The 15048-nt window shown below is 51.1% G+C and overlaps 1 protein-coding gene across 1 annotated transcript; it reads right to left on the bottom strand.

Annotated features, from left to right (window-relative positions):
* Positions 1–45: 45 nt before the first annotated feature.
* Positions 46–12920, bottom strand: Icam1 (intercellular adhesion molecule 1). The gene is made up of 7 exons (NM_010493.3): positions 12759–12920; positions 9681–9941; positions 3002–3316; positions 2261–2548; positions 1525–1782; positions 1180–1428; positions 46–1089 (listed from the first exon to the last, which is right to left on the bottom strand). Exons 1-7 carry the CDS (start codon positions 12823–12825, stop codon positions 914–916), a joined length of 1614 nt encoding a protein of 537 aa, NP_034623.1. The 5' UTR covers positions 12826–12920; the 3' UTR covers positions 46–913.
* Between the last annotated feature and the right edge of the window lie 2128 nt (positions 12921–15048).

Raw genomic sequence — 15048 nt, 5'->3', positions numbered from 1 at the left:
CTTTGCCTAACTGATGTGATGACTGTACACAAACTCACAAGACACTCAGGCCGACATAAAACTTTATTGATTCAAAGGAAAGGTTTCTGTGCTGGGAGGGGTGCTTACCCTCCCACAGCAGCTTGCACGACCCTTCTAAGGAGTTGGAACATTTCCTTCCAGGCTTTCTCTTTGAGGTGGAGCCGCCTGGGACCATGATTTCATGAGCATGAGGCTCGATTGTTCAGCTGCTAAGGCATGGTGGCTGACATTGGGAACAAAAGTAGGTGGGGAGGTGCTGGGACGCTCCAGGATGTGGAGGAGCAGAGAACCACTGCCAGTCCACATAGTGTTTATGTGACTGGTGAAAAAAGTCGACCCTTATGAGAAAAGCATCCTGACCAGTAGAGAAACCCTCGACCCATGTGATCTTTCCCCAGACTCTCACAGCATCTGCAGCAGGGTCCAGGCCATAACTTATACATTCACCTCCTCACTGATCTACTATATACAGGGTACTCAATAAATAGCTGGTAAAACTCTAAATTAATAAATACATCAAGAAGAGTTGGGGACAATGTCTCAGCTTTCCTGTGTCGGGGGGAAGTGTGGTCTTCTTGCTTGTGTCTACTGGATATCATGTCTTCCTTAGGCAGGAGCCCCTCAGCAGGGGCAATAGAGAATGAAGTCAGCGTTTCTTGGCTGAAGGTCCACCGGGCTGTAGGTGGGTCCGGGTCACACGTGTTCACAGTCTTGCTCCATCCACCGAGTCCTCTTAGCTCTGAGGCTACAAGTGTGCATCCCCCAGGCCACCATCCTGTTCTGTGACAGCCAGAGGAAGTGGCTGAGGGTAAATGCTGTCTACCATTCTGTTCAAAAGCAGCAGCAGCTGTTGCCCTGCAGGGGGTCCAGGCAGGAGTCTCATCCAGCAGGCTCAGGGAGGTGGGGCTTGTCCCTTGAGTTTTATGGCCTCCTCCTGAGCCTTCTGTAACTTGTATATCCTGATCTTTCTCTGGCGGTTATAAACATAAGAGGCTGCCATCACGAGGCCCACAATGACCAGCAGTACTGGCACCAGAATGATTATAGTCCAGTTATTTTGAGAGTGGTCTGTGTGGTAGAGACAGAAGGGAATGGTGAGACTTGAGGCCCTGGCACCTAGCCCACCCCTCATCCAGCCTTATATCCTGGGATACTCACACAGTACTGTCAGGTACACATTCCTGGTGACATTCCCATGGGAGCTAAAGGCATGGCACACGTATGTACCATTCATCTCCTGTTTGACAGACTTCACCACCCCGATGGGCAGCAGGGCACCATCTGCCTTCCGTCTGCAGGTCATCTTAGGAGATGGGTTCCCCCAGGCCTGGCATTTCAGAGTCTGCTGAGACCCCTCTTGCCAGGTCCAGTTCCCCAAGCAGTCCGTCTCGTCCAGCCGAGGACCATCTGGAGAAATAGTGTCAGAGACAGAGATCAGGGAAAGCTCCGAAGGCACATGGGGCAGTAGGAAATGACTATCACTCAGCACTGCAGCCAACTCACACAGCACGTGCAGTTCCAGGGTCTGGTTTTTAAACAGGAACTTTCCCGCCACCTCCAGAGCGGCAGAGCAAAAGAAGCTTCGTTTGTGATCCTCCGAGCTGGCATTCAGTGTGAATTGGACCTGCGGGGTGGGTGGCCTAGGCTCGACGCCGCTCAGAAGAACCACCTTCGACCCACTGTGGGCTTCACACTTCACAGTTACTTGGCTCCCTTCCGAGACCTCCAGCTGGCTCAGGGTCAGGACCGGAGCTGAAAAGTCTGGGAGCGGGACACACCGTGAGCCCCGCCCAGTGCAAACCCCCGCCTATGACCACTCAGCCTCAAGTACAAGATGGACCTTTAGTGTCAGCCCCAATCTCCAGCACTGGCCATCCAGGAACTGGGCCTAGCTGAAACTAGGCCTTCTGAAAGGCCTAGCCCCACACTTTTTGAGACAGGGTCTCATTGTGTAGCCCTGGCTGGCCTGGAACTCATAAGGACTCTACCTACTACCTCTGCCACCCTTGTGCTGGGATTAAAGCAGTGCTAAGCCTCCCTTCAGTTCTCTCTCTTGAAAGTGCCACCACAGGCGCTAGTCGTGCCCCTGGTGCCAGTCCTTACTCCTGAATGAGCTACCAAGTTAGGCTACGCCCCCGAAGGGCCCACCCTTGTCAGTCCTACCCCTTTAGTACCCCTCCATTGGGGTCAGTCAGGTCTCAACATCGCTATCTCTGGACTAAGCCCCGCCCCTTCTTACTGTAGACTGTTAAGGTCCTCTGCGTCTCCAGGATCTGGTCCGCTAGCTCCAAAACGCAGCGCAGCGGCAGGGTTCTGTCGAACTCCTCAGTCACCTCTACCAAGGCAGTGGCTGACACAGAGTCACTGCTGTTTGTGCTCTCCTGGGTCGGCATCTGGCCTCCCAGCTCCAGGTATATCCGAGCTTCAGAGGCAGGAAACAGGCCTTCCAGGGAGCAAAACAACTTCTGCTGGGTGCCCACCTCCAGGAGGTCAGGGGTGTCGAGCTTTGGGATGGTAGCTGGAAGATCTTGGGGGAGAAGACAGGCATGAGCAAGTGGAGTTCCGGGGTCTGGGTTGTTTTTTTTAACAGCAACTGCCCAGCCACCTCCAGGGCCGCAGAACAAAAGAAGTGTTGTTTGTGATCCTGGAGGCTGCCACTCAGTATGAGTTGGACCTCTGGGGTCCACCCCACACACCACCCTTTTTCTTTCTTTTTATTCATTTATTTGCTGTGTATATATGTATGTGACTCACTTGTGGAGGTCAAAAGACAACTTTCAGGAGTCAGTTTCTCCTTTGGAAGCTGGGAATTGAACTCAGGTCATCAAGCTTGGATGCAAGTCCCTTCCTTTACCCACAGAGCCAGCTCACCATCCCCAAAACTCCCACTATCTGGATTACTATCTTCTCAGCACCTTTCCCCCATTGCTGGGGTCTTCTTCCTCCCAAGAACCCACTTGCCCGCTGTGAAGGACCTCACCGAAAGTCCGGAGGCTCCTGGCCTCGGAGACATTAGAGAACAATGCCAGCCCTTGCGGCCTGAGATCCAGTTCTGTGCGGCATGAGAAATTGGCTCCGTGGTCCCCTCTGCTAGCCAGCACCGTGAATGTGATCTCCTTGGGGTCCTTGGGGTGCCCACCCACTGGCTGGCGGCTCAGTATCTCCTCCCCACGGAGCAGCACTGCTGAGAGCTGGGTCCGCGGTGCTCCACCATCCACGTGGCAGCGCAGGGTGAGGTCCTTGCCTACTTGCTGCCAGGCTGGCAGAGGTCTCAGCTCCACACTCTCCGGAAACGCTGCAAGGAAACGGGGTTGGGGATCCTGTAAGCTGGACTGCCGTAGACAGACCTACACCTGCCTGAAGACTTCAGTCTCCCCCAAACATGCCCCACCACGTAAGCAGCCAGGAATGCAGAGAGCTTCGGGGAAAGCTAGGGAGGAGGTCAGGAGTGTTTGCACAAGGATCGTCAACCATTCCCAGCAGCGGTAGCTGAGAGGTTGAAATACACTCCAAAATCTATCATCAGGAGACTGCAAATAAGTAGGAATATATATGTATCTGGGTGTGCGGAAGGTTGAGGGGGTGGTGGCCCAGTTTTAGAGGACTTGCCTACTAGACAGGAAGCCCTGGGTTGCATACCCAGTCCCACAAATAAGATTAAATTAAATTAAATGGGCCAGTGAGATGGCTCAGTGGGTAAATGTGCTTACCACATAACCTAAGTACCCAAATTCAATCCCTGGATCCCAGGCTGGGCAGCAGTGGCAGAGGCCTTTAATCCCAGCACTTGAGAGGCAGAGGCAGGTGGATCTCTGTGAGTTCGAGGCCAGCCTGGTCTACAGAGTGAGTTCCAGGACAGCCAGGGCTACACAGAGAAACCCTGTTTGGGAAAACAGACAATCCCTCATGTAAACTTGGACAAAGAGAATAGCTCCACAGAGCTGTCCAGCCTCCATATGCTCACCCGGCACGCAGGTGTGCACTCGCACGCCAGACACACACAATAAAAACAACAAAGGAGCCGGGTGTGGTGGCTCACGCCTTTAATCCCAGCACTCGGGAGGCAGAGGCAGGCGGACTTCTGAGTTCAAGGCCAGCCTGGTCTACAAAGTGAGTTCCTGGACAGCCAGGGATATACAGAGAAACCCTGTCTCGAAAAACCAAACCAACCAACCAAACAAACAAATAAATAAATAATAAAGAAGACAAAACAATAAAAGCTGAGAGTGGTGGTACAGTCTGTAATTCCAGCCAAAGAAGGAGACTGGCAAGGCTGAGGCTAGCCGAGACTAAGTGAATTGAGGTATGCAAAACTAAGCTGCACTTGTGTCAAAACTCCAAGACTAATCCATGAAATCTTCACGGTAACAAAGAGTGGGGTGTGCAGGTCCAGGACCAATTCTTGATTTTGTGAGATAGTAGTTACTGGAGACCCTGTTCCCAAATTAAAAAGAATTAAGGTTGTACCTCCGTGGTAAAACCCCTCATAGAATCCCCCAGTGAAGGACCGAGGGTGTGGTACAGTAGTGGAACCCCAGGGCCATCACTAAGCTTTGACCTCTCTTCTCAGCCTTACTTTTCTTTCTTCCTTTCCTATATTTTTCCTTTCCTTTTTTTTTTTTTTTTTGAGGTAGGCTCTCACATACTGTAGTTAGCTTGGCCTCAAACCTGTGTCTACCCTGCCTTAGCCTACCCGGGAGTAGGGATCACGGGCCTATAGCACCTTGTCCAGCACAGAGTCTTCTATTAGGTAAAGATGCTGTAAATTAGGTAATATATGTCTTTAATCCCAACAGTCAGAAGGCATATCTCTGTGAGTTCAAGGCCAACCTGGTCCCCACATCAAGCTATGTAGAGAGTCAGTATTTAAAAATAAGTCATATATTACAATTCTATAAATACAGTGTATAGTGGTGCACCCCCCATTCCCTTAATCTCAATACTTCGGAGGCAGAAGCAGGAGGGATTCTGTGAGTTGGAGGCTAGCCTGGTCTACAGAGTTCTAGCTCAGCTAGGGATACATAGTGAGAATCCTATCTTAAAAACAAACAAACCAGGCCGGACATGGTGGTGCATGCCTTTAATCCCAGCACTTGGGAGGCAGAGGCAGGCAGATTTCTGAGTTCAAGGCCAGCCCGGTTTACAGAGGGAGTTCCAGGACAGCCAGGGCTACACAGAGTAACCCTGCCTTGAAAAAAATCCAAAACCAGGGGGCTGGTGAGATGGCTCAGTGGTTAAGAGCGCCGACTGCTCTTCCAAAGGTCCTGAGTTCAAATCCCAGCAACCACATGGTGGCTCACAACCATTCACAATGAAATCTGATGCCATCTTCTGGAGTGTCTGAAGACAGCTACAGTGTACTTACATATAATAAATGAGTAAATAAATATTTTTTAAAAATCCAAAACCCAAAAAACCAAAACAAAAACAACACCAAAAACAAAAAAAACAGGGGCTGGAGAGATGGCTCAGTGGTTAAGAGCACTGACTGCTCTTCCATAGGTCCTGAATTCAAATCCCAGCAACCACATGGTGGCTGACAACCATCTGTAATGAGATTTGATTCTGGGGTGTCTGAAGTTAGCTACAGTGTACTTACGTATAATAAATAAATAAATCTTTAAAAAAAAACACCAAATGTTAAGGTTGTCCTCAGCTACCCATGGGAGGCTAGCCTGCACTATGTCAGACACAATCTCACGGAAAAGTGGACTAAGAAGTTATTCAGAAGGTAAAGGTGTTTGCCACCCAAGTCTGATGACCTAGTTTAGTCTGGGTGATCCATATGGTGGAAGAGAAAATAGATTTCCAAAAGGTGACCTCTAAGGGCTAGGCTGATGGCTCAGTGGTCAAGAGCACAAACAGGTCTTACAGTGGACCTAGCACCTACACATGGCATCTGGCACCCTCTTCTGGTCACCACACCAGGTACTACTTGCAAGCAAAACATCCATGCACATAAAATAAAAACAAATTATTTTGTAAATATTGACCTCTGAGTCCAGCAATAGTGGCACAAACCTTTAGTCCCAGCACTTGGAAGGCATAGGTAGTTGGGTCTCTTTGAGTTCGAGGCCAGCCTGGTCTACAAAGCAAGTTCCAGGGCAATCAGTCTATAGTATGAAACCCCAGGGGCAGAGCCTGCTTCGCTGTATTAAAACATTGGCACACGGGGAAGGGCATGGTACGGTACATGGTCTTACTTCTTGACACCGAACTTCAGTCTCTCACCAATTCCTAGTTTCTCCATTCTTCAAATATTTGTCTGCCCCTCCCATCTTGGATGCTTCAATCACAAGCAGCAAGCTCAGGCAGGCTTTTGCTGGATCCGATTGCCACCAGCTTCCAGTAATCCAGCTTCCTGTCACACAGATCCTAGGACCACTCCCACACCCGCCAAGGCTCCCTGGCTCCCCAAGGAGAAAGCTCTTGACAACAACCACGTTGGCTGCCACCCATGTGCTAACACCAGGCAAGGTAGTAGTTTCTGCACCAGCCTTGCTCCAGGCTGTTCCCTCTGCCTGGAGTACCCCCACTAACCCCTGCTTGGGTTTTGAGGTTCGTTTGTTATCCCTACCCCCACTCTACCCACCCCCAGGCTGACCTGGAATTCACTATGTAGACCAGACTAGTCTTAAACTCTGCCTTCCAAGTGACAGACAGAAATGCAGCAAAGCCAGAATTCCAGCCCCAGTCTTGGGTTTCTAAGATCAGGTACCAGGGGGAAGTTCTTCAAGAGGGACTTCCCAAGGCCACAAGGAATGCTTGGGGACTTCCCTCTCTCCAGGGCAGCACTGGCACATACAACCACATCCTCCAAACCACAAGCTACACTGAGATTTCCCGAAGGCTTCTGTCCAGCTACCACCAAGACTGATGGCCTTTAGGCTTCCCTGTATCATACCACGGTTTGACATGGTCAACAAGTAAACCAAGATGTCAGAGGCCCAGAGGTCACCCAGTTCCTCAGGTGCTAACTCCAAAGCCAAAGAAAGCTGAGTATAACCTCTCCCTGGCATTCCCCAGTGAGGAGTTGGGGGCATGGTTCAGGGGAAGAGCCCCTTCCTAGGATACCCAGAGAAGCTGGGTGGAGAGTTGGCAGTGAGTGCTGGTCTAACAAGTGAGGCCACAGATACAGAAACAGTCATTGTAGCGTGTGTTTCCTTTTAAGGTATAACATTCCTTCAGGTAGGAAGGACTGGCTACATTCTTTTATTCAGTTGCATACTATTTCTTGGTATGCCCAAACCAAACTTTATTTTGCCATCTCTGGGGTTCTCTATCTTTGAGTGCTTGGTAAATGTTTGACCTTCAAATACAGCTGCAATGTGACTTAGAGGTGGAGCTCAGTGGCAGAGCACATACCTGGCCAAGTACAAAGCCCTGACGGTCCCATCCTCAGCCCTAAGGAGCAAAGCCGCCCTAGATCTTGACCAGATCCCTGTGGGAGGGATCCATGCATCAGTGATTTCCAAGACTGGAGCCTGGTGTGATTGCAGGGCACACACACACACACACACCTATCAATGTAAAGAACTGATATCCAATCCAGGCGTGGAAGTACACACCTATAATCTGGATGCTTGGGAGTGGGAACATGAAGAGTAAGATGTCAAAGCCAACTTACCTTAAACAATAAACAGGTGGCTCAGCAGTTAAGTTAGGCAGTTAAGGCTGCCATTGCAAAGGACTGGAATTCGGTACCCAGGACCCACATTATGGCTCACTCAAGTTCCAGGTTTCAATACCCTTTTCTGACCTCCACGTGTGGGCATATTCATACATGTAGGCACACACACACTCTTTAAATAAAAACAGGGCCAGCAGGCTGGATGGTAGTGGCACATACCTTTAATCCCAGTATTTAGGAGCCCAGGATAGGCAGAAGGAAGCCAGCCTGGTCTACAGGAAAAGTTCCAAGACAGTTAGGGCTACACAAAGAAACCCTGTCTTGAAAAAACAAACAACAACAACAACAACAAAAACCAAAACAAAACAAAACAAAAAACAAAACCCAATAAACAATAAAGAGGACTAGCAAGATGGTTCAGAGAGTGAAGGCACTTGCCACCAGGCCTGCTGACCTGAGTTCCTCTCCAGGACCCACCTGGAAGAAGAGAAATTACTAGTGCAAGTTGCAAGTTGTCCTCTGATCTTGGCACATGCACACGCACTCGCGCACACACGCGCGCGCGCGCGCGCGCGCACACACACACAGAGTCTCACTGTGTATCCCTGGCTGGCCTGGAACTCTGTAGACCAGGCTGGCTTTTAACTCACAAAGATCCTCTTGCCTCTGCCTCCCAGGTACTGAGATTAAAAGCATGCACTACTGCACCCAACATAATTTTTAAAAATAAACTACAAATTTAAAAGTTCAATCCAAACTCCAGGGCTGTTTCTGACTCTTGTCTCCAGAGTCCTGCGGGCCCAGCAGTCCTTCCTCTTGCTTCTGAGAATCTATTAGACCAATCATGAGCTGTTATTCGGTCTTCAGAGGAAACAGGACATTAGGCAGGTATTGAGGTGAGCAACATGTACACTTGCCTAAATCCTATCACTTGCTGCCTCTTGGGATGCCACGCATTGTAGACCATGATACTCTGTAATGTGAAACTGAAGCTCCTCTGTTGATGCCAAGCAAGATTTCTCTCTCTCTCTCTCTCTCTCTCTCTCTCTCTCTCTCTCTCTCTCTCTCTCTTTCTCTCTCTCTCTCTCTCCCCAATGTCCCACGTGGTCCAGGCAAGGCTATCTGTCCCAAATAAGGTATCCAAGGACGACTGTGAACTTCTAAGATCCTTGTTCTTTCCACTCTTGAGTCCTGGGGTTGCAGGTGTTTTTAAGGGTCGGATCTAGGTCAGAGGCTGGGTCTACAGCTCAGTGGCAGAGTCCTTGCCTTGAAATCACTAAGTCCTTGCTTCAATCCCCAAGACCAGGTAAGCCAGGTATGGGGTATCAGCCTATAATCCCAGCACCAGGAAGTTCATCAGTTCAAAGCCATCCTCAGCTCTGCAGTGTGAGTCCAAGGCCAGCCTGGCTACGTGAGACCCTGTCTTCAAACAAACAATTAAATGACTGGGGCTGGAGAGATGGTTCAGCAGTCAAGAGCACTGGCTGCTCTTCCAGAGGATCCAAGTTCAATTACCAGCACGCAGATGGCAGCTCCCAACTGTTTGTAACTCCAGTTCCAGGGCATCTGATACCCTCACACAGACATACATGGAGGTAAACCACTAATGCACATAAAATAAAAAATTGACTTTTTTTCTTTTTTTGGTTTTTTTAAGACAGGGTTTCTCTGTGTAGCCCTGGCTGTCCTGGAACTCACTTTGTAGACCAGGCTGGCCTCGAACTCAGAAATCCTCCTGCCTCTGCCTCCCGAGTGCTGGGATTAAAGGTGTACGCCACCATGCCTGGCTAAAAATTGATTATTTTTAAAAACCTAAAACATTAGACACAATTAGTCATAGAGTACAATTAAACAAAACAACACAGAACAATCCAGGCATCCAATGGTGGCATTCTAGAATGTTCTAAATTCCTATGGCACACTCTGCTGGCAGATGTTTAAAGAGATCTCTAAGTGACTGTGGGACTTTTCAAGGCTGTCATGTGCCCAGTGAGTCTCCCTGCTCCCAGGCCCTGGCCCTGCCACTCACAATACACGGTGATGGTAGCGGAAGCGGACGACTGCACGGTGCCACAGTTCTCAAAGCACAGCGGACTGCTGTCCTCCCCGATCTCGCTCAGCTCAAACAGCTTCCAGTTGGGTCCACTCTCGAGCTCATCTTTCAGCCACTGAGTCTCCAAGCCCAGGCTGAGGTCCTCCTTGCATGAGGAAGAACAGTTCACCTGCACGGACCCACCCTGGGGCAGGAAGGCTTCTCTGGGATGGATGGATACCTGAGCATCACCAGGCCCTGGAACAACAAGGGAGGGGGGGAGAGATGAGAGGAAGTTTGGTTATCCCTGTGACTTCAGGGCCAGGTGCTGGCCTCACAGCCTCCAGCCAGGCAGAATTCTGCACCCCATGCAGGAGGCCATTGTGCCCAGCACACAAGGCAACAAATTATGAGTGTGGAGGGGCTGGGCTGACTGCCTAGCATGCCTGAGCTCCTTCCTCTCAGCACCCAGAAACTGGGTGTGGTGGCACACGCCTGTAACTCCAGCACTCAGGGGGATCAGGGGTTGAGTAAGGTCCTTGGTTACAAATGGAGTGTAAGGACAGCCTTGGATACAGGAGCCCAGGTCTTCAGACCTGCTAGGAAAGCGCTCTGCCCTCGTGGCCCAGCACCAGCCCAGCCTCAGTGGTGGATGGGTTGTTGTTATTTTGTTTTTCCTTTTTTAGCTTGTTTGATTTTTTTTTTTTTTTGAGGTAGGATTTCATTATGTAACCCTGGCTGCCCCAGAACTCACTCTGTAGACCAGGCTGGCCTCACAAAAAGATATGCCTTACCTCTCTCTGCCTCCCAAGTGCTGGGACTAAAGGCCTGTGCCACCACGCCAGACTCCATAGTGGTTGTTAATAAGAGGTTTTTTTTTTTTTTTGGCTTAAGCAGAACAGAACAGGACATAACTCCTTGGTGACAGATTTGAGCAGAGGTCTGGAGGGTGAGATGGCTCTGGCCAAATAGGAAGAAGAAAAAGAAGAGAAGGAAGAAGAAGAAGAAAAAGAAGAGAAGGAAGAAGAAGAAGAAGAAGAAGAAGAAGAAGAAGAAGAAGAGGAGGAGGAGGAGGAGGAGGAGGAGGAGGAGGAGGAGGAGGAGGAGGAGGAGGAGGAGGAGGAGGAGGAGGAGGAGGAAGAGGAAGAGGAAGAGGAAGAGGAAGAGGAAGAAGAAGAAGAAGAAGAAGAAGAAGAAGAAGAAGAAGAAGAAGAAGAAGAAGAAGAAGAAGCCAATTTCAGACAGAAGAAGGAGCATGGCAGGGGCTGGATGCTCAGCACGAAGAGGAAGAGAGTGAAATAAGAAGATCCTCTGGGTCACGGTGTCCCCAGTGCCAAATGTGGTGGCACACACCATTAATTCCAGCACTCAGGAGGCAGGAGACTCGTGAGTTTGAGGCTAGCCTGATCTATACAGTGAGCTTTAGCTACACAGTAAGACACTGCTTTGTTCCTTGGGTGGCTGAGGTTATCCCTCAGTCCTGGGGGTGGGAGGGGGCCCAGAAGCAGAGCATTCACTAACTTATGCAAAGACTTGAGGCCTGTCCGCAGCTGGGTGTGAAGGCGCAGGACTGTAAACCAAGCCCTTGGGAGGCTGAGTAGGAAGATCAGGAGTTAGCCTGGCCTGGAGTACACAGCCTGGCCAACATGGTTTCTATGTGAAAACATCAAAAAAGGAGCCAACAAGAGGCTGAGCCAGTAAAGGGCTTGCCAGCAAGCCTGACCACCTGCCCTCAGCCCCCGGAGCCCCTGCAGAGGGAGGAGGAAGGAAGTGGTCCTGCAAGCTGCCTTCTGAGCGCCACAATTCTGCTGTGGCACTAGCACATGCCTGTACAATAAGTAAATAAAGTGTAACCACTTAACTAAAGTAAACAACGAATGGGGGTGGGGGATGGAACCATTGGGGCGGCAGAGGCAGACAGGTCTCAGTCCCAGGCCAACCTGGTCTACAGAGCAAGTTGTAGGACAGCCAGGGCTACACAGAGAAATCCTGTCTCAAAAAAACAAGACCAACCAAAAAAAACAAAAAAACAAGAAAAACCAATAACAACAACAACAAAAAACTGAACTCAGCTTTCCCCTCCCCCATCTCTCCACCCTCACCCCCCCACACACGCAAAGATCCCAGTGCTATGATTGGTGGTCTGGTGGAGGTAATAACAGCTATAACAGCTAGCAACTCTCCTCAATACTTCTGGAATTATTCGGGCTCCTTGGAGAACCCTGAGGCAAGAAGAAGTCATCCAGCTAGGAGTTATGGATTGCGGGAATCCAAGTCGGGAGCCTCCTGATAGCTGCTGAACAAGTTCTGAATCTTCCTCTCTTGGGAGGACGGCAGGCGCCGCCCCCAGGCAGCAGCAAGGTGGGGAGTCCTGAGCCGGCTCACTCTGGCTCCAGGGTACACCAACCCTGGAATTCCCCAGCGCAGAAGCAGCCTGGACTTCCCCAGGGGTGAGGATGAGGAACGGGTGTCTGTGGGGGAGGGAACCGGACCTCAAGATTCACTTTAGGACGGGCCAGCCCCTCAGACCATCTGTTCCCCACCTCAGCCATATTCTGACTGCCCCATGACAAGGACTGTGACCACAGTTCCCATTGCACAGACCATGAGCCCAGGTTCTAAACGTGCATGTTTTAGGAGAGTAGTGTGTTTTGAGCCTGTAACCCGAAGAGCCGCGAGGCCTTGAGGACTGAGTTCAAGGCCAGCCTAGGCTAACGTGTCAAGGCATCATTCTCAAAACAGGAAAGAAAGGAAGGGAGGGGAAGAGGGGGACAGGGGGAGAGAGAGAGGACAGAGAGAGGGGGAGGGAGGGAGGGACTGGGAGGGAGAGAGAGAGAGAGAGAGAGAGAGAGAGAGAGACCGAGATTTTGGGTTCTGTAACCCACCCATGGAGTGATGCTACGTGGGATTCGAACTCCGGGCTGTTAGTTTTCAACCCTGGGTTTCCAATCCCACTTCCCGTTAACAGCTGAATTTATGTGATGTTCCGCTGGCCGGGAAGCAGGGATTTCGACCGCGCTCTGGGTCCTGGAGTTTGGAGACCTGCCCCCCAAAGCGACCCCACCTCGGACTCACCAGGGATCACAACGGTGACCAGGGCCAGGAGCAGAGGTAGCGTGGGCTTGGCACGGGTTGAAGCCATTGCAGGGCCAGGGCAAAGTGCAGGTAGCAGCGGAGCTCAGCACTAGCACTGGGTGCAGACTGAGGCGGGCGGCGCTTTTATAGTCTCTGGCTCACGGGGGGCCGAGGGGCGGTGCTGTCGGGGCCACTTTCCGGGAAACCTCGCGCCTTCCCCTCCGGAACGAGGGCTTCGGTATTTCCGGGTGGAGACTGTGCCCTGGCAGAGAGGGGTGGTCCTGCCTCGCTGGCCCCTGCGATCTAGGAATTTCCAAACTGAAGTAATGACATGTGGGGGGAGGTGGTGTCAGAGACCAGCAGGTGAGTCCGGAGAGAAGGCCCCGGGCCTCCAGGAGTCACGCCTCCTGGTTAACTGATTGACTACTGCCTAGTCCCCTGCGACATCAGGACCGCCATCCCCTCAAAGGGATAAACTGAGGCTCGGCATTTCGCAGGGATCCGAAATCAAGTCCTGATTTCCCCAACTACTGCAAGCCTCTTTAACCCACCAGACATGCCCTTGCCGGGGATAAGGGCTCCCTGGAATCGTTAGGGGACGCCATCCATTCAGAGGTGCCCCTCTCCCCAGGACCATGCTCCACCCACTTGGCACTAGAGATGAAGCAGCGATCCAAGCAGGCCCGGACAGATCCGCTGTGAGAAAGTCCTGCCTGAGAGGCAGTCCTCACTTCCCTTCTCCCACTCACGACTGCTCCCGCCCCCGCGGCCTCGGTTCCCCTTTTCTGCTTTGACTTCTGGGGCGTCTTGACAGCTCCCCCAAAAGGAAGGAAGATGTCTGGTCCTGTGGCGTGGAGCCCTGCACCTCCCTTTCTTAGACTGGATGAGAAACAGAACTCCGAAGAGGAGAGGCACCTCTCAGAAAGCAGAGATCCCCCACTCCCCAGCGCGCCTTATGGGGGGGTTTCCTCTCCTTCTCACTCCTTTCCCCCACTTCCTCCATCCTCTGGCCCCGCCCCGTGCTAGTTTCTCCCCTTCCCCCTCTCATCTCTCCCCCTGCTGTCTCTTCTTGAGGTCAGGTGTCAAGTAGCTCAGGGTGACCTCAAACGCCCTGTAGTTGAGGATGACCTTGAACTCCCGATCCTGCCTCGTGCTCCACTGCTCTTGCTTTTCGCAGTGAAACTGAGGCAGACCTTGAACAATGAGATTGGACAAAGAGAGATATCAAACCCTAGTCTTCCAAGACCCAGTGGCTTGCTTACTGGCCTTTGGACGCCCGAGGCTTCCTGTTTTAAGACGCCTATACAGTTGCTGTGGAGACCAGCCCTGGGCCAGGAGGTCGTGCTGCAGATGCGGAAGGGAGAGGTCGAGATGCACGTGTGCTCTTCCTCCAGAGCCCACAGCTCCCAGGCCACTCCACACCCAAGCCTGAAGCCTGGTTATTCCTAAGGAATTTCCACGGGGATGTTTTGATTGGGGGGGGGGGGTGTCTGGGGAGCGGGCACTCAATCTCTACCCCAGGACAACTATGATGGAGTTTCAGAGTGACCTCAAGGGAATCTGGGAAATCCCTCAGAGTGGATTTTTCTAGTGGTGTCACTGAGAGTCTTTGGTCCTCATTTCACCTGTTTGAGACTCCATTGCCCTAAGGTCCCATATGCAGTCTTTAGTTTGACTGTTTAAAGCGGCACCTTCTGTGTTGAGCGCACCAATCGGTCCAAGAGCTGAATATTGGAAAATCCTGCTTTGATCCTCAGTGGAGCATCAATGAGCAGAACATAACTCCTTCAACAGAGAAGCCAGCAGCATACAGCAGCAGCCTGGAAGTGTACTGAAGAGTACACTGGAACAAGACCAGAGACTGACTGGATGAGTTTAAGGTCAGTTCCACAAGACATGATTTCTTCAAGAACCATAAACTGGGGGCTGGAGAGATGGATGGGTCAGCAGTTCAGAGCAAGTGCTCTTGCAGAGAACACAGGTTCAATTCCCATCACCCTCATGGCAGCTCACAACCATCTGTAACTCCAGCTCTAGCGATCTGATGTTTTCTTCTGGACACACACACAGTCTTATGGCTGGAGAGGTGGCTCAGTGGTTGAGTGTATATCCTGCTATTGCAGAGGACTGAAATTAAGTTCCCAGCACCCATGCCAAGCAGCCAGCATGCATGTAGTACACACACACACACACACACACACACACACACACACACACACACACACAAGCACACTAAGTGTTAAGTGTATAAAATACACATATAAAATAAAATTAATCTAACACAGTAATT

This window comes from Mus musculus, chromosome 9 (assembly GCF_000001635.26).
Source record: "Mus musculus strain C57BL/6J chromosome 9, GRCm38.p6 C57BL/6J".
In the NCBI taxonomy this organism is placed as follows: domain Eukaryota; kingdom Metazoa; phylum Chordata; class Mammalia; order Rodentia; family Muridae; genus Mus; species Mus musculus.
Note: the sequence above shows the minus strand (reverse complement) of the source record. Positions and strands in the feature narration are given on the sequence as shown.